At 43.1% G+C, this 16,507-nt stretch overlaps 1 protein-coding gene across 2 annotated transcripts in view; it reads right to left on the reverse strand.

The window, feature by feature from the left end:
• Ube3d (ubiquitin protein ligase E3D) overlaps positions 1-16,507 on the reverse strand; it is a 134,477-nt gene that overhangs the window by 46,754 nt on the left and 71,216 nt on the right. For both annotated transcript variants that reach the window (XM_013116073.3, XM_021229324.2), the window contains exon 9: positions 7,736-7,874. In XM_013116073.3, the coding sequence (XP_012971527.1) occupies positions 7,736-7,874 (139 nt within the window). The remainder of the gene's footprint in view (positions 1-7,735; positions 7,875-16,507) is intronic.

Raw genomic sequence — 16,507 nt, forward strand, 5'->3', positions numbered from 1 at the left:
CAGTCATGACTGTATTTAGGGACTCGATAAAAAGCAGCTGATGCTTCAGAAAGACAATAAGTATCTCAAGTGTTTACTGCCTTCACAAGTGACTTTCAAGTTTGTCAAATGAGAAGGAAATGGAATCACGTATAGTCAGCAAAAAGCCACAAACACTAGGACTAGACAAATGTAATTTTTTAATAAGAAATGCTTTTAGCTCCAGAGTGATAGAAAGAGGTCCCAGCTCCTGAAATAACATTCTCAGCGGCAGTTTAATCTGTACTCTGTGATCACAGCTTCTGACTGTAGTGACATCCCCTTGTATCCCACAGATCTGCCACACTGGCTTGAACTGTGGAAAGCTGACCACCGGGCTAACGGCATGAAGCCCCGGATGACGCCAGAGAGATAACTTCCCTGCTGCTCACACAGCGTCACTCCTTTGTGACAGTCATTCCAGACAGCTAACCTCCGAAAGAACACAGTGTTGATCTCTAGGTGAAGGCAAAGCCTATCTATGGAAGTCACAACTTGCTCATGGATATAATACCTGGAATTCAGGAACAGTGGGGTTTTGAGCTAGAAGAACAAGAGCAAGGGGACACAGACAAGCCAGTGACACCATCAAGACCACAACCCAGGCCAGCTCCCACCTCCTCACCAGTGCTTGCCCTACTGTGCCAGGATGATGTCTATAGGAGCGAGGGACAAGAGGACAACACGATAACTCAAACCTTACAGCCTCGGTCCTCAGAGCATTTTCTAAATCTGCTGGCTTTGCTGAAGCAATTAGTCATCACCAGGAGGGCTCACGGGAGGTTCTCAGTTGAGGCTTAGAGCAGGTTCACCTTCCCATCAATCATTCCCTTCAAGGCTGGCGTCCTTCCCAGGCTGTTTCCCCTTCTAGCCAGAAGAGCTCCCAAGAATATTATAGCAGCTCCTTCCATGAGCAAATTGAGCTCAGTCAATCAGTTCAATGTTGAGATTGTGTTGTTCCTAAAGGAAGCAATATGTCTTCAGCATCCTGTCCTTGGAAGTAAGGCCCATCCCCAGAAACCCTTGGTGAGCATGGCCAGTCCAAGTGTGGGAGGCAGAGTGCGGTCTCTTGTTAGTAGTTCCAACCAGGGGAAGAGACTCACATGAAGAAAATACTTTTAGAGTAACAACACTTAGAAAATACAAACACAAAAACTTCTAGGAGATTTGTAAGTCATGTATGTTTTAGTGTAGTCCAGGATCTAGAATCAAAGGAAAAGCATGAAACCCAATATGGATGAAGCACAAGAGAAAATAGACATGAAGATGGGGAGATCTCAGGGGTCCCCTGCTTTTGCTCTGATAGGCCATCCATTTGAGAAGGGTTCTTTGCTGCTTCCACGTCACTGTGTGCCCTGAGTCTCACAATATCCCGTCTCATCACCCGGGGAATGGATCTTGTGGCACCGGTTCTGTTCTTTGGAAGTGTGTGCCGGAATCCTGCACACATGTGCACACACAGAACAACTATGAGGTCTTGTTTTACCCATACCTTTCTTTAAACACTTTCAAGATGTTCAGCAGAAATAAGGCTTAGGCCCTTTGTAAAGAGGAGAGTCACAGTATGCAGCCGGGGTGAATCGCTCAGAAACAGTTGAGAACAGACCAAATGACTCTATGCACCTCTAGTTTTAAAAGGAACTTTAAAATAGAATTTACCCCAATCTCTTCTCTGCACAGACAATGGAACAGGGACCCACAGAGGTCACCTGACTGGAACATTGTCACAAGTCAGTGGGTAGCAGAATCACAACCAGATCTTGCGAGTCCTCCATTAGTACGAGTGCCTGGAGGTCACCTCCACTTTTCTATGAGGAGAGAAGAGGACACAGGCTGCACAGCTCCAAGGGGCAGACAAGCCTAGAGGCATGATGGTGGGTGGGTCTGCTGGGTGGTCACAGCACAGAACAGAAAGGAAGGTTAGAGTAACAAGCACCCACATCCTAGAACACAATTCGGAATGAAAAAGAGAGCTAAAGACAAATCCTGAAGACAAACTATAAGCTTCAAGACAAAGATTCCACAGTCAGAGACTGTGTCATGTGCAGGTTAATAAGAAAGGAGCAGAAAAATAATTAAGCCGTGTGACCTAGCAACAAGGTGTTTGTCAACATAATGAATCACCCCCCCGCCACACACACACACACGCTCTCATTTCTTACTTTAGCAGGGTATATGCCAGTATCATGTGTTTCCTGTAATTTGGTTTTGAGAAACCTGTATCAGAAACACGCTGGGTACGTGCTGGAATACAGATGACTAGCCCAGTCTACTCCTGTTACTGAGTCCATCTCCCAGTTTCCACTCAGAAACCAGAATGCTAATCAAGCCTCCCCAGATAGCTAACATACCAGAAACAATGTTATCTGCCATCATGTCACTGCCCATTCTCCCTCTAGTCTTCCCCATCCCCGTGTCATAGGGACAGCTGTCAAGATACACAGTGAATGCCCCCAAGGAACAAAGGTGCTTGGAACCCATCCCTCTACCTCACGATAATATGAAGACCAGGTAGACTTAAGTGCGCTAGGCAACAACTGTCTAGATATTTTTAAGCTAAAAGTGAGAGTCAGCACTCTTTGCTAGTAGGGAAAAAAAAAGTCACACTTTTAATCCTGAGTATGTATTTCTTTGAGAACCAACTTATTGATATTAAGCCAATAGGGGTTGGGGAGATGACTCAGTAACAGTACCTGCTGAGCAAACATGAGGACCTGAATTCCAATCCCCAGAACCCATGTAAAGAGCTGGGCATAGCTCCATATACCTATAGAGCCAACCCTGAAAACACACATGCAAGTAACCTTATACAGACTGAGCAGGCTGTATTTACCCATACAGACACACACATTCTCTCTCTCTCTCTCTCTCTCTCTCTCTCTCTCTCTCTCTCTCTCTCTCTCTCTCTCTCTCATACTCTGTGTGTGTGTATGAGAGACAGAGAGAGAGAGAGAGAGAGAGAGAGAGAAGAGAGAGAGAGAGAGAGAGAGAGAAGAGAGAGAAAACAATTAATGAAAAAAAGGGCCATGAATTGAATTTGGAAGAGAGTAAGGAGGAGTACACAGAGGCTTTGGAGTGAGAAAACAGAACAGAGAAATGATGCAATTATATCATAATCTCAAAAAAAGGGAAATAACAAAAAGGAAGAAGAGAAAATTCTGTGTTGAGGAGCATGCAAGTCCTCATTATCTCTGACCTGGAGGACGGAAGCGTCGGGCAGAACGAAGGTGAGCACATCTGCAGACCCAAGGAGCCAAAACTCCTTTCTCAGCTCCTCATGCGTACACGGGTTGCAAGGCCTCAGTGACAACATGAGGTGAACAGTGCCCGTCTTTCTTGGTCCAGGTCTATCTGCCACCTGACCTCACCCACAGCAGCCCTTGGTGTGTGGGTCTGCTCCCTGCACTATCACCCTTCCAAGGTCCTTTAACAGTCTCCAAGAAGATCATCTTCATGCCAGAATTAAGCAGAGGAAAATGCTGAAAAACGACACTGAACTCAGCATCTTCAATAAGGTCCATTTATAAAGATAAATATAATTTTCTGTGAGAGAATACATTGAAAACATAAATAAGAATAAAACTGCAACACTTGTTCTCTAGTTGTTTTGATTCTCTTGACATTTTTTTCTGTGTTCTCCCCTTTTTTCTACTATGGAAAAAATGATCATTTTCTAATCAGGGGAAATGGCACTTCACAAATAATAATGGCAGGCTGGGGAGGTGGCTCAGTGCGTAAGAGTGAAAGCTGGGTAGACAGAAGAACATACCTCCAAATGCCCAGCATCTTGTCCAATGTTGGGTGTGGGCGTGGATGTGGGTGTGCCTAGAACCCCAGTGTATGGTGAAGCAAACATCCCACAGGTTGCCTGGGGTTTGCCAGCCTAACTCCAGGTTCAGTGAGAGACCCCGTCTCAAGGGAATGACAGAGAATGATCTAGCAGGACAACTGACCATATGCACATGTGTGCACAGGCCATACACAGAACCCCCGCCCCCAACGCACACAGATGTTCACACACTCACAATATACAATAACAATGGCTAAAATTTAGCCACAATTGAGCAAGGCAAGTAACAGATAAATGAGGTTATTTGTGGAGTACAATGTCTGAAAGAAGTCAGGAAAAAGGGTGTGGAGATTAAAACTTCACTTTCTCTTTAGCCCACTGCTGCTGTTTATCTGCAAAATCCCAAGGCTTCTGCCTCCATAGCTCTAAGGTACTTGTTTTTATTTATTATTTAAGTTCTTAAGCTTAAACTTCAATGCCCACCATCAAGCTATTGCTTTTGACAGCCATACAGGCAAACTAACGAAAACAATTTTAGGTATATAAATATTAATAGGGGACAAAAAGGTAGCTGGGTATGAGGATTATTGTAAAATGATTAATTTCTGAGTAACTGTGTTAAAATGTGGTTCTTCCATTATGAAAATGATGGAATTTAAATGTCAGCAGATTTTTAGTTTTAAAATTCACACCCGCATAAAACAAGATCTGAAGTCTCCTGCTCTGTAATAGCTTTGGGGTAGGTGTGTCTCAAATTCAAAATGTTTCAGCGGTAGATGGTCATACCTGGACACGACTGATCTCATCTCAAAATGCTTCAACTGCATCATCTGGGGCTATTTTAGATTCAAACCATAACATCCCCTGATCTCACTCAGCACCCATTTTAGTAGAGGAAGAGGCAAAATGAATGCAGTCATTTCACAGGGCAGAGGAGTTAAAAAAAATAACGGTGATAAGAAGACGGAAACTTAGGGAGGGAGTCAGGTTAACCTCCTGTGGGAGGGGACACATGAGCTGAGACCAAGGAAAGCCAGAGAGAACTAGCCATGCTAAAAGACCTGGCACAGAGTACTCTCCTAATAGCTGGAAAAACAATCGGTACACTGATTCTGTGGCCGGAAATAGCTTGTTATGGCTTGTGTTCCCTTTTATCAACAGGAAGCCATGGGAGAATTCTATGTAGGGAGTGGTTATGCCCATCCTCTTCTTGGGGTCTCCAAAATAACTAAAGTGAAATGATTCTTAATGCACTCTTCATTCTGTTTGCAGATAATCACACTGGGGAGATCAAAGTGCTGTCACAGAGCAGAGGGGAAGCCAGAGTTGTGACACTTCCACCAAAAGAGAGAAGCTATACTGAAGAGAGAAAAGTCAGCTCTGCTCAGTCACTACATCAGCATGGGAAGTAAGAGAATTGGAAGGTAAGGAGGGTTGTCTTAACGAGTGTCATTCTAGTTTACAGCTCTTGCTAAAACAGCTCTTAGAGAAGATGTGTGGGAAAGTGAACTTCCAATTAAAATCAGTCTCAAATACAGGCAGAACTGGTGACTCTTCTCTCAATTATCAGAAATGACTAAGTAGATGTTACATTGATGAAATGGAGAACATTTCTCTCCAGCGCTGCCAGAAACCTTCTCTGCTTCCTCTGATGCTTTCTGTGGTGTGCAGGCCCACTGAAAAGAGCCATTCCCAGAATGCTCCTGGTAAGAATACATCATCCATCTTTGCTGAGATAAGGTCGGGGATGTCACTTTGCGGGACATTGCTTGTACGATTCTGTCAAGTTTCTCATGTTCTGTGACAATCACTCAGCAAAACAGAAGCAGGGTGTCCATGGGAGGGACCTGGCCACTGATGACCTGACAGCTCTGGGGGCTCCTCTCTTTAGAGATGCTGAGAGCACAGTGATGCCCTTCCATACACCTGTGTTTTCTATGATACTGAGATGCCACTCTTAAAGGGTGAAAGTAGAGAAAGTATCTTTTTCCTCTCTCAAATCCCTCAACCTCTATTTAGACTACTCTGGTTCCTCTAAACTCCTCAAGACTTCAGATTATTCTCAGTTTATATCACACACAAAAGACTGTCCTATCCCTGCCTCCAATATGCCATAAAGTCTACAAATGGGGACCATCACCTGATATAAAAACCTCAAGTGGTACATGAGGGAGAGAAGAGAATAAAATACAAATGCTGCTTCCCTGAAATAATAGCTGTGAAGTTTCTTGTGCCTCTCTCCATAAATGGATGTGCCTATATATAAGTGTTTATATCACTCATTACATGGACTGATTACAGAATTTTAAATTACTTCTGAGTCAATGTGGTATACAAGTAAATTTAATATTACTGCAAAACTAGAGAGTGTGTGAGGACACCCCGGTAGATACAACCCACCTGTCCCTATACCATGCCACTGACAGCATGTCAGCCAGCACTCAGCCAAGTCGGGGGTTGGGGAGGACAGCTTCAGTCCGGTCTTCAGCAGACCTGAGATTCCTGGCTCAGGTTTCCCTCCTGTAGGAGAGGGTGCTCTTTAAAGTCCCTGTGAGAGTATAGGATTGACGGTGGCTAACAACAGAGACACGGGCATGCAAAAGCCAGAGTCTAAACTTTTTGTCAGCACCCAAAGTTCAGACAAAGGATGCAAATCACAGAGACAACTGATACGACACACTCCCAAGAGGATATGGATTAAGTTACACTGGGGCAGCTGTTTTTGATCCATTTCCTGTTTTGTCATGTCGCATTTGTCACCCTTGACACTGCCCTAGAACACACCAGCAACCCTCGCTTCACTAGAACTGCCAACTCTACCTGCACTCTCTTCCCTGCACCGTGTGCCTCTCCCATCAGCATCCAAGGGCTTATGGGTATTTTTCTATTGTCATAAACCAAAGAGATACACTTAGTTTTATTCAGAAACTTTAGGGTCACAACACAAGCCATTACGTAATCCCTATCCTTAAGTCTCATTTGCCACCTCAGGTGACAATTTGCTGGCCGCTAGGGAAGGCGTATCCCTGTTGTTTGGTCTACATGAGCAGCAGGGAGCATATACAAATAACTACCCATGGAGGGGAGAAGGACTAAGGGGCTGAGGGGGGGGGGCAGGGGTTCAGGAGAGAGAACCATGCTGAGAACATGGATTTTCTACCCCTGCTGAAACTGAACACCCAGTCAGCATCTGACTTCAAGCTTACCATTATCAGAGCCACAAAAATTGGCTTGATGTTTTTACCCTAAGTCAAAGCTGGGAGAAAGGAAAGATGGAGGCTATAAGGGAGGTCGGCCTCCTAGGAGTTGGTATAGGACACGCCCAGACACTGAATTCTCAGCACAAAGATTTATCTCCCAAGGGGCAAAAGGGGTGGAGGCTGCAAAGGCAGACAGCAAACAGCAGCAGCAAACAAAGCAGGTGGTTTTCACAGCAGGGGGTTTTTAAGGAGAAAAAGGGGGAGTCTACTAGAGTGAGTAATCCTGATTGTACATATTAGCCAAATGATGAATTTTGGTTATTGGATCTTGGTGTTTTGTCTCAAGAGCAAGACGGTGGCCAAATAAGGGAACAGACCTTGGGAGCTAGCTGCAGGAATATAATCTAACAGTTTATAGCAAGGAGAAGGAAACGGGAACAGGTACTATCTGTCAGCACTATGGTTGCAATGCTCGGAACTCTGTCAAGCTCAGGTATGTTAGAGAAGCCTTCAGAGGTTAGGACCCGGAGTTGGAAAGCTATGGGTTCTGCCACAGACAGATAATCTTGGAATCCTGAGTCCGCACAAGGCACTTACTGAAGAGAACACAGCGGCACATGCGTCGTGGTCCTTATTATTGTCCTTTGAAGCTGTGGCTTTCCATGGCTTCTTCCCTGTGAATGGCAGGATCTTTGAAAATCATCCTAGTTAAGGAGATATTCCTTACCTGAAAGGAATTCATCTGACGAAGGGACAGAGGCAGTGAGGCATTGCTCCTCGCCAGTATCAGCAGCAGCTCCAGGCAGGTTGCAGAGGGCAGGGTTAAAGGGTGGACACTGATGTCACTTTCCCATGAGCTGGCAAGCCTGAAACACACAGATACGTTAACTTTCATAAGTGAATGGTCAGAATTACTTTAAAAAATATATGACATAAGAGGAAAACTCATTGTTTTGTCTTGTGTGTGTATGTGGAGAATATATAAAAGGTAGAAATAAAAATATGTCGAAAAAACAAGGTAAACATCCAAGACATTTTTATGCTGTTTTTGGCATAAAGGAGACTGATGACTCTTTTTTGTTTGTTTGTTTGTTTTGTTTTGTTTTTTCAGGTAATCACTTAATATTCAAAGTACAACAGTCATAGAACATGCAGGCTTATTTGAATGAAACCTGCTGGGGGTGGGGTGGGAGCCATAACAGCTAACACATTAAATGTCCCCCATGTTCCACATGCTCGTTCACACACAGTGTCTGGATGACCCTCCAGCCACCTAAGCAAGAGCTGTCACCTCCATTTTATAGATGTGGAAACATGCTTGAGTGTAGAGGACCTCAGGACATGTCTGGGTTGGTGGCATTCAAGTTTTTGAAATGTTAGGATCCTTTTGTTCAAAAGTCTTGCCAATAGGCCAACTGTCATGCAAAGAAAAGCAAAGGTGCTATTTCAAGAGGCTGAACTGGCAGGATGCCGTCCTTCATCCTTCAGAGGGGCCCTTGAAGAGGCTCTGAGCCACCTGTGGAGCCCTTTGAAAACTCTTTTATGTGAGAGCAGGAAACGCACTGAGCGTTGACACTAGACAAGGAGAGAGGCGCTGTCTGAGATGAGGCAGATGTGGAGAGAGTGATGAGGCTGCCTCTGGAAACCTCTGGAAACCTGACTTTCAAATTCCCCATTTACTGAGAAAATCCAGGTGGCAGTGATGAGAAAACAATGCAGGAACCGTCTAGACCTAAGCTTTTGCTTCTGTTTGCCTGAGGATTCCTCGTGTGATGGCCACTAGAGCACCTGCCACCATTGTAAGTTTGAAAGAGAACCACATATAAAATATATAATACATAGACATTTACTTTGTAAATACATACATTCTTTTGGCTATTTTATGAAGCTTAACCTCGGCAAACCTAACCTTATACAGATCAGTGGTAGCTGGTGGCAGCTTAGGGAGCACTGGTGATCTATAGAGGCATGACGAGCTTCAACATTGTGGAGGTAAGTCATGATGGAGATTTAACTCTATCCCATGCATTTATTCTGTTAATCCATTTCTGCAGGAGAATAGACTGCACACACTCTCCTATATACGACCCAACTTCAGCAAGGATTCACTTGAATGAATTCTCTGCGCTTCAGAAACTGTTATTTTATATTGACTGGTTCTGCTCTTGTTTCTGCTTCTGCTCATTATACTACATTCTCACCATTTCTCTGAAATAGAAATGATGATGCCATCTTCTCAAGAAGTGAACAGTTTTAGACCAGTAGTTCCAGGCTCACCCTCCACTCCTCCCCTTGCCACACACTTAACTTCCTGTCCTGCATGGCATTGAACTATGTACTCTGACCAGTAGTGGTAACTTCTACATCTGAATTGTAGGCATTCCTTCCCGTAGATTTGAACTCCTCCTAAAAGATGTGCACAAAATCATTTCCTTGGAGAGACCCTGTATCGTGTTGCCTAATAACAAATGGATATCTATTACAGCACTTACCACTGCCCTACCAACGTTCTCATTTGGAATGTGTTACCATCTCTCACCCTCCAGAATTAGGATTAGACATGAATGGACTCCTCTTACTTTGCAGTCTTATTTGGAAAGAAAGATTAGAAAGTTGCCTCAAAGCTGATTCTTTTATACACACCCTGTACTGGTTTTCAGTTCTGGGGATCAAACCTGGGGTCTGTGCACACTAGGTAAGTAAGCATTCTACCACTGTGGTACATCCCCACTCCCACGCTCAGTATCACCGCCTCGTAAGATGCAAGGGAAGTGCCCCCCACACACACAACTGTTTAAAAGCAACTTTAAGCACTCAGAATTTAGACTTTCAAACCCACTACCCACAATGGAACTCACTGAAGCTATTTACATTCCGTAATTTTTAAGTGGATAGTAAAAATATTTGTTTCAAACTCATACTCATTAAAAGCCATACGGCACTTCTTTAGCATGTAAATGTCCCCTGGAGCTCTCCAGTGGGCCCTGACACCTAACCCAGGCTGGAGCTCTCCAGTGAGCCCTGACACCTAACCCAGGCTGGTCATGAGCCTTCAGAAAGGATTTATTGACTGAAGTGACCATTGCTGAGGCTGCTGCACTGTAGGAGAGCACATGCAAGGCAGGATCACTTTCTCATCATTTTCCATTCCCTTTTTGGCAGTAATATTTTTGCAAGCAGAAGAGAAAACAATAAATATACAAATAAATATTTTAAGAGTTGTCTGGATTTATTATGGCTGTAAGATGTTGTCTACAATGTGTGCTTAAATTTTATAAGTACAGATCTTAGGTTTCTTCCATCATTTATCCTGTGCCTAACACATCCAGACAATGGGTCAGGCATATGAATACTGACTGATTTGTCATCTCATTTCCTAGAGCAGCCCTGACTGGCAGGCACTGTTCATTCCAGCAGTCAGAAGGTTGCATGATTATAACCAGCACCACATGGTGAGGGAAACTGGTGGGATCAGAGTAGTCAGCCTGGCTTGAATCCAAAGAATATGATGTCCCCATCACTCTATATGGGTACCTGAGGATGGTGTGTAGACTTTCATCCTCTCCATGCAGAAAGACACAGACCCTTGTTAACTGGATGTGCTGATGCCCATCTCTCCGTACATCAAGCTTTTAGCTTGCAATGAGTGGCACTCAGTGATTTTCATCTTTCTCAAGATATTACTTTATTAATAAAGCATTCCAATTTTTGAATTAAAAAGGTAAAAGCACACACACGGGGAAATATTCATGTTAAGTGAAAATATCCATGTACCAGGTAAACTACTGTCAGAATGGCTAAAATCAAAAACACCAATGACAGTTTATGCTGGAGAGGTTATAGAGAAAGGGGAACACTCCTCCACTGCTGGTGGGAGTGCCAACTCGTACAGCCACTTTGGAAAACAGTATGGAGATTCCTCAGAAAAATGGGAATCAGTCTACCACAAGACCTAGCAATTCCACTCTTAGGCATATAACCAAAGGATGCACATTCATACAACAAGGATGTCTGTTCCACTATGTTCTTAGCAGCATTATTTGTAATAGCCAGAACTTGGAAGCAACCTAGATGCCCCTCAACTGAAGAGTGGATAGAGAAAATGTGGTACATTTACACAATGTAGTACTATTCAGCAGAAAAAAACAGTGGAATCCTGAAATTTGCAGGCAAATGGATGGCACTAGAAGAAACCATCCTAAGTGAGATAAACCAGTCACAAAAAGACAAACATGGCATGTACTCTCTCATTTATGGACTTTAGACATAGATCTGGGGAGTGCCAGCCTGCAATCCCATGGCCAGAGAGTCTGGGAAACAGAACCTTCATTCAGTGGCTGATGGAAGAAGAGGCAGACTCCCACAGCTAAACACTGAGCTGAACTCAAGGAACCCAGTGACAGAGATGGAGGACTGATGAGCAAAGGGGTTAAGACTGGGCTGGTTTAACCCCCAGAAACAGCTGACCTGACAAGGGGTAGCTCTTGAATCCCAGACTGATGCCTGGGAAACCAGCATGGGACTGATCAAGACCCCCTGAATGTGGGTGTCAGTGAGGAGGCCTAGGCTATCTACAGGGCCTTGGGTAGTAGATCAATATTTACCCCTGGCATACAAATGGACTTTGGGTGCCCATCCCACAATGAGAGATGCACTCTCAGCCTGGACTCTTGAAGGAGGGTCTAGGCCCTGCCCTGGATGAAATGACAGACAAAGCAGCCAGACTTAACTGGCTCAGGTTTCTCATACTCAACCTGACCCAACAACTAGTCCTACAGCACATTATCTGTCAAGGTTAAAATTTACAAACTGCCTTTAATTTTAATCACTCCAAATATTATTTTAATCACAGTAATACATAGGTTAAGGCAATATTACATGAAAAATAAAAGTAGTTGTTTAGGAGAGTAAGAGCTCTGGGTGTTTCTCCTCTTAATCGTCAGATAGTATTTTCAGTCTTATTTAATTAAGAAAGCAGTGTAGGGATGGGGGAGAGGAGAAGAGACAGGACGGATGCTAAAAGGAGGGGGGAATGCCAGGACATACTTAAAATTCATTTCACATTAAAACAATCACCATTAATCACATGGATTTTAAGACACACGTTGACGAAGCTGAGGTGTCACTTGTAGCTATCCACCCATGACTCAAACATTGGTACTAACATCTGAAAATAAAGATGATCAAAGCCTGTTGTACAGCACAGAGCAGAATCTGGCACACTTCTGGTATTTCCTGCAAAGCATCCTAACTATTCGATGGCAATCACTCATTCTCCACTAGGAGTCAACAGGAAAGATACTTCAAAGGGAACAGTGAACCAAACATCAGTGGAAAGTTATTACTATGACTTTTAAGTGCTGGGAAGGAAGTTATTTCTGTGACTTTTAAGCGCTGGGAAGCAAAAGCTTTCCTAAGAGACCAAAAGTGTCAGTTGGGTGACCTGAGTCTGAGAGACTAAAATGCAAGCTGAGGACACAAGGTCTACTTTTCCAAACCTTTGCATCAGGAAAATTCCCAAGAGTCATAACTATGTGGCTTGTCTATTTTGGGACAACAAGAAGGGGAGAAAATGTGACTCTTTCACTTCTAACAAAAATGGTGATATTGAGAATGAACAGGCCAATCAATACCAAGAAAACAACCCAGAAAAATAAAAAGTAAAAACATGGAAGTCATTCAATGCAATGTAAATCAGAATGACAGAGATGACATAGGAGTTCAATACCAAAAATCAAAATATCTTTTAAATGGTCAATATAAGATGAGACAAGAAGATAATAGTATGAAAGAACCAAGATGAAAGACGTTAACTTAGGTCTTTTATCTCTTGCACTTTAATAGATGATCCAGTCTTTTTAATGCTAGAACCAAAACAGTAGTGTATAAAAGACATCTAAATATAATGCTTTTCATGTCAGAAATTCAACTGAAAGAGTATAATAATGATAAGTCTAGGATTTCATCTCACCACGTTAGAAACCAGGCAAGGGACTACAACTGGGCCATAGAGTCATGACTATAAACCTGTTTGATATACAAGTTATCCAAGCAAATGAACATTAGCACCTGCTCCCCAGGATACAACACAGTAAAACAAGTAAATGGACTGCTGTTATGTTTCTGATTTGTCATGTGAACACCACTACACTCACTTAATCGTACTATTCCATGTAGTAGCATTTTGCCTGTGAACCTGTAACAGTGGCCACACCCCTTTGGGCATGACCCCAGGTGCTGATGGAAGCTGAAAGAGGAGAGCATAAGACATGATCTCTCTCTTGTGGGCTCTTTCCTCTTGGGTTGCAGATCTGATCAGAAGAGCAGAGAAAATGCTGCAGTGGTTATTTATTGTCCTGTGTAAGCTGTTCCCCAATAAAACACCCATTTATCATTTATCTTGGGTCCAGTGAATTAATTAACCCTCACTTTCAATTCCATGCATTCCCACAGCTCCAGATTCTACCCCAGTATTGTAAGGTACTGCATGTCTGCAAAACTAGCACTTGGAAGATAGAGGGAGGGGAAAAAGAAGTTCAAAGTCTTGAAATGGATGGAATTAGAAGAAACCATCCTGAGTGAGGTAACCCAGTCACAGAAAAGCAAACATGGTAGGTACTCACTCACATATGGATTCTAGACATAGAACAAAGGATTGCCAGCCCACAATCCACACTGCCAGAGAAGCTAGGAAACAAGGAGGACCCTAATTGAGGCACATATGGTACCCCAGAGAAGGGGAAAGGGACAAGATCTCCTGAGAAAATTGGGAGAATGGGGGGAGGGGAGACGGAGCTAGGAGAAAGAGAAGGGGAGAAAAGGAGGGGAGGGGAGGACATGAGGGAGCAGGAAGATCGAGTCAGGGGAAGAATAGAGAAGAGCAAGATAAGAGATACCATAATAGAGGGAGCCATTATAGGTTTAAAGAGAAGTCTGGCACTAGGGAAATTCCCAGATATCTACAAGGATGACACCAACTAACAATCTAATCAATAGTGGAGAGGCTACCTTAAATGTCCTTCCTGATAATGAGATTGATGACTACCTTATATGCCATCCTAGAGCCTTCAGCTAGTAGCTGATGGAAGTAGAAGCAGACACCCACAGCTAAACACTGAGATGAACTGGAATCCAGTTGTACAGAGGGAGGAGTAATGAGCAAAGGGGTCAAGACCAGGGTGGAGAGACCCACAGAAACAGCTGACCTGAACAAGAGGAAGCTCATGGACCCCAGACTGATAGCTGGGAAACCAGCACAGGACTGATCCAGACCCCTGAATGTGGGTGTCAGTGAGGAGGCCTCAGCAATCTATGGGGCCTCTGGTAGTGGATCAGTATTTATCCCTAGCAAAGGAATGGACTTTGGGAGCCCATTCCACATAGAGGGATACTCTCTCAGCCTGAACACACAGAGGAGGGGCTACGCCCTGACCCAAATGATATGACAGATTTTGAAGATCCCCCTGGAAGGCCTCACTTTCCCTGGGGAGTGGAAAGGGGGTGAGATAGGGGATTAGTGGGGGGCATGGGAGGAGAGAAGGGAGAGGAAACTGGGATTGACACGTAAAACAAGCTTGTTTCTAACTTAAATAAAAAAAAGATCCCATTGATTTTTTTTCCTTCTGAGTAGTACTCCACTGTGTAAATGTACCACATTTTCTCTATGCACTCTTAGTTGTTTGCTGTTTCCCCTTGTTACAGAGTTGAGAGGCCAACCTGCCCCAGACAGGGAGTCCTGGAGGATATCTGAAATAAACATGCTGGATTCTGGGACGGGGGCCCTCTTGACAATTCACCAACATAATGTATGTTACACCATTATCCTCTCAGAACTAACTTGGTTTCATCAACATCCCTGAAAGCTACCATAAATCCTGAATTATTCTGGAGGAGAACCCAGACAACAGTTCTTCAAAAAAAAAAAAAAAGATACTTTTTTTAATAAAAGATACCTACTAAATAATTTATTCTACTTCAAAAAAATTCACTATTAGTCAATCTGTAATCAGTGTTTAAATGTCCTCAATTGATTTATTAATATGTCTACAGTTTGAGTTCAGACTTAAACAAATACACTGCAATTGTATGACAACGTATCTTGTCATTCTTAATGTGTGTGCCATATACTATATGATTGCATCTGCATGAAAGGTTCAGAAGGGTTAAGTGCATAAAGACAAAACCAGATTAGAGGCTTCCAGATGGCAGAAGGAGAATGTTATGGGCAGTGATTTCACTAAAAGAACAGACAGTGGTGGCTTTGCAACTTCCAGAATATACCATAACCTATTGAACTGTATCTTTAAAGAGGTCATTTTATGGTGTATGGGAACTTGAAAACATTAAATTATTTTTAGGAATACCAACAGATCTACTTGACACCTTTTTGGGGATAGGTGAGTATTGGACATACTGACATATAATAGAGCAAGTCACTCCCAAGTATAATTTCAACAGAAAGAGAAAGACATTAAGGTCTCTATTACAATTCATCCTGAGCAATGGTTACTTTCTAACAGATGACTATGACACAAATTGGCTCTATACCATATTGCTTTGTTTTTTTAAATTTTATTTACACTTTTTTAATGTAATGTGTATGTATGTGTTTGCTGTATGTGGTCGCTCATGGGTCTCAGTGCATGCGTGGAGGTCAGAGGAAAACTTAGAGGAGTTGGATTTCTCTATCTAGGACATAGATTCTGAGGTTCAAGCTCAGGTTGTCAGGTTTGGCAGCAAGTATTTCCTCCCTGAGCCATGTTGTTAGCCCACAACATAATTCTGAAGTATTTATTCATATTCATTTACCACCACTCCTCTGTCCCAGCTAGGAAACCAGACTCCAAAGCACTCTTCCTGTCATGCTGCCATTTCCAATCTTTAGTCCTTCCTTTATTCTTTCCCTCATTTAAAGACCATAATCTCTCCCTATTAGTTTTCTCACTTAAAGACTACAATTTCACTCTATTATTATTAGTCTAACACATGCTATTGAAAGAGATGAGAGAGAGATAAGAGGTCAGAGGAATGGCCATCCTTAAGGCACTTGCCCTTCAAGCACAGAAATCCAAGTTGAACCACCAGACACAAAAGTCATAACATGGTGCTATTGCTCTAATTCCAGGGGTCAGGGGGCAGAGACAGGAGGATCCCTGGGGCTTACTGGCAGGAAGTCTAACCTAATTGGTGAGCTCCAGGCCAGTGAGTGACCCTGTCTCAAAAGAGTTGGACCGCATGCTAGGAGCTCATGATATAGGCCTCCAAATTATACCTTGGACATTGTTTCTTCTTGTCTCCCTGCAATGAACAATGCTCCAGTAACACTTGTGTTTGCCTTGTATCTCTTTCCATCTGGGTATCCTCATATGTAGGAACTGGACTCTAATCATCAAGTTTCAGGAGAGGAACTATCAGGTAAAAGGACAAATTTAACAGACTGAATTTTTAAGGCTTGATAGACAACAGTATGTTACAAATATCTATTTGGTTTACATGTGCC

This window comes from Mesocricetus auratus, unplaced genomic scaffold (genome assembly GCF_017639785.1).
Source record: "Mesocricetus auratus isolate SY011 unplaced genomic scaffold, BCM_Maur_2.0 Super-Scaffold_100691, whole genome shotgun sequence".
In the NCBI taxonomy this organism is placed as follows: Eukaryota; Metazoa; Chordata; class Mammalia; order Rodentia; family Cricetidae; genus Mesocricetus; species Mesocricetus auratus.